The sequence below is a fragment of the Charadrius vociferus genome, unplaced genomic scaffold (assembly GCF_000708025.1).
Source record: "Charadrius vociferus isolate BGI_N301 unplaced genomic scaffold, ASM70802v2 scaffold384, whole genome shotgun sequence".
NCBI classification, from domain to species: Eukaryota; Metazoa; Chordata; class Aves; order Charadriiformes; family Charadriidae; genus Charadrius; species Charadrius vociferus.
The window spans coordinates 232,491-233,625 of NW_009648234.1; the positions used below are offsets into that span (position 1 = coordinate 232,491).

Here is a 1,135-nt window from a genome sequence, read left to right on the forward strand (position 1 = left end):
ATTAGAGAACAGGGTAGAGCATGACAGCTGGGTCAGAAAGGATTTTGCCCATAAAGCTCATCCCACAGGCTCACCCCCTCCCCGCCTCCCGGCACATCCCCAGCGCTTACGGGTAACAGGGTCTTGTCCTTGTACGGGAACCAGAATCTTCCGCTCGTTGCGGATGTTGTCCTGCACCCCCGGCCTCCCTCTCTGGTACCTCATCACCCGCCGCAGCAGGTAGTCCTGTGGCAGGAGAAAAGCACAAACCAGCTGAGTCCCGGGCAGGCAGGGCTCACACCGGCCCCTCAGGGACACCATCTACGGCAGCGGCATCCACCCTGCCGTGCTTTCAAGGGCACGATTCCCTCGCTCATCTTGAGGTTGAAGGGGCTCCAGCCCAGCGCAGCCCTCCCTTTAACCCGGGGTCCCCACCGGGGACCCTGGATGTGCCAGCGCCTCTGCCAGGGAAGCGATAATGGCGCTGGAGAGGGGGCTGCAAGCGCCCCACACGCAGCAGGGCACTACCGGAGTCCCTCCTCTGCTTGGCCCAGCTCTGCCGCATCCCTGCAGGGATGAGACTCATCCTCCTGTTCCTCCGGCTCTGCCGGGAGCTGCAGGAAAATGTGGGGAGCAGAGGGGGGACCTCAGCTCAGCCCCGCAAACACAGGAACCATCCCGGCAACTCACCACCACGCTGCAGGACTTCCTGCTCAGGTCTCTCCCTTCCCCTGGAAGATGAAAACAGTGCTGTGATCCCTCTTTCTCCATGGCAAATCCCTCTTCCCACCCAACCCAAACCCACGCAGAGTCCCCTGGTCTCGGCAAGCGCTCCAGGGGTCCACGGCGCTCACCTGGGCAATGGCAGCAGCCACATATACAGAGGCAGATGAGCACAAGCAGGACCACAACCAGCACCGCCACCACGATGGTCACGATCAAGTTGTCTAAAGCGGATGAAACAGGGCGCGTGAGTGGAGCAGCTCGCACCTCCATCCCTCCATCCCCCCTCCTCCAGCAGCCCCCCAACTTACCGGAGGAGCCGGAGAAGGTGCCGGTGGGAGGACCGCACTGGCGGTCGCTGTGGGGCGTGCAGGGAGCCAGCTCCACTTCACCCTTGGGACACCTAGGAAAGGGGGAGACGGGGCAGGACTCA

The 1,135-nt window shown here is 62.8% G+C and overlaps 1 protein-coding gene across 1 annotated transcript in view; it reads right to left on the reverse strand.

The window, feature by feature from the left end:
• The window catches only part of LOC104285668 (tumor necrosis factor receptor superfamily member 10A-like), a 6,583-nt gene that overhangs the window by 308 nt on the left and 5,140 nt on the right, over positions 1-1,135 (reverse strand). Inside the window, exons 5-8 of the mRNA XM_009884146.1 lie at positions 1,014-1,105; positions 834-926; positions 670-710; positions 136-225 (exon numbers count right to left, since the gene is read on the reverse strand). Of these exons, the coding sequence (XP_009882448.1) occupies positions 136-225; positions 670-710; positions 834-926; positions 1,014-1,105 (316 nt within the window). The remainder of the gene's footprint in view (positions 1-135; positions 226-669; positions 711-833; positions 927-1,013; positions 1,106-1,135) is intronic.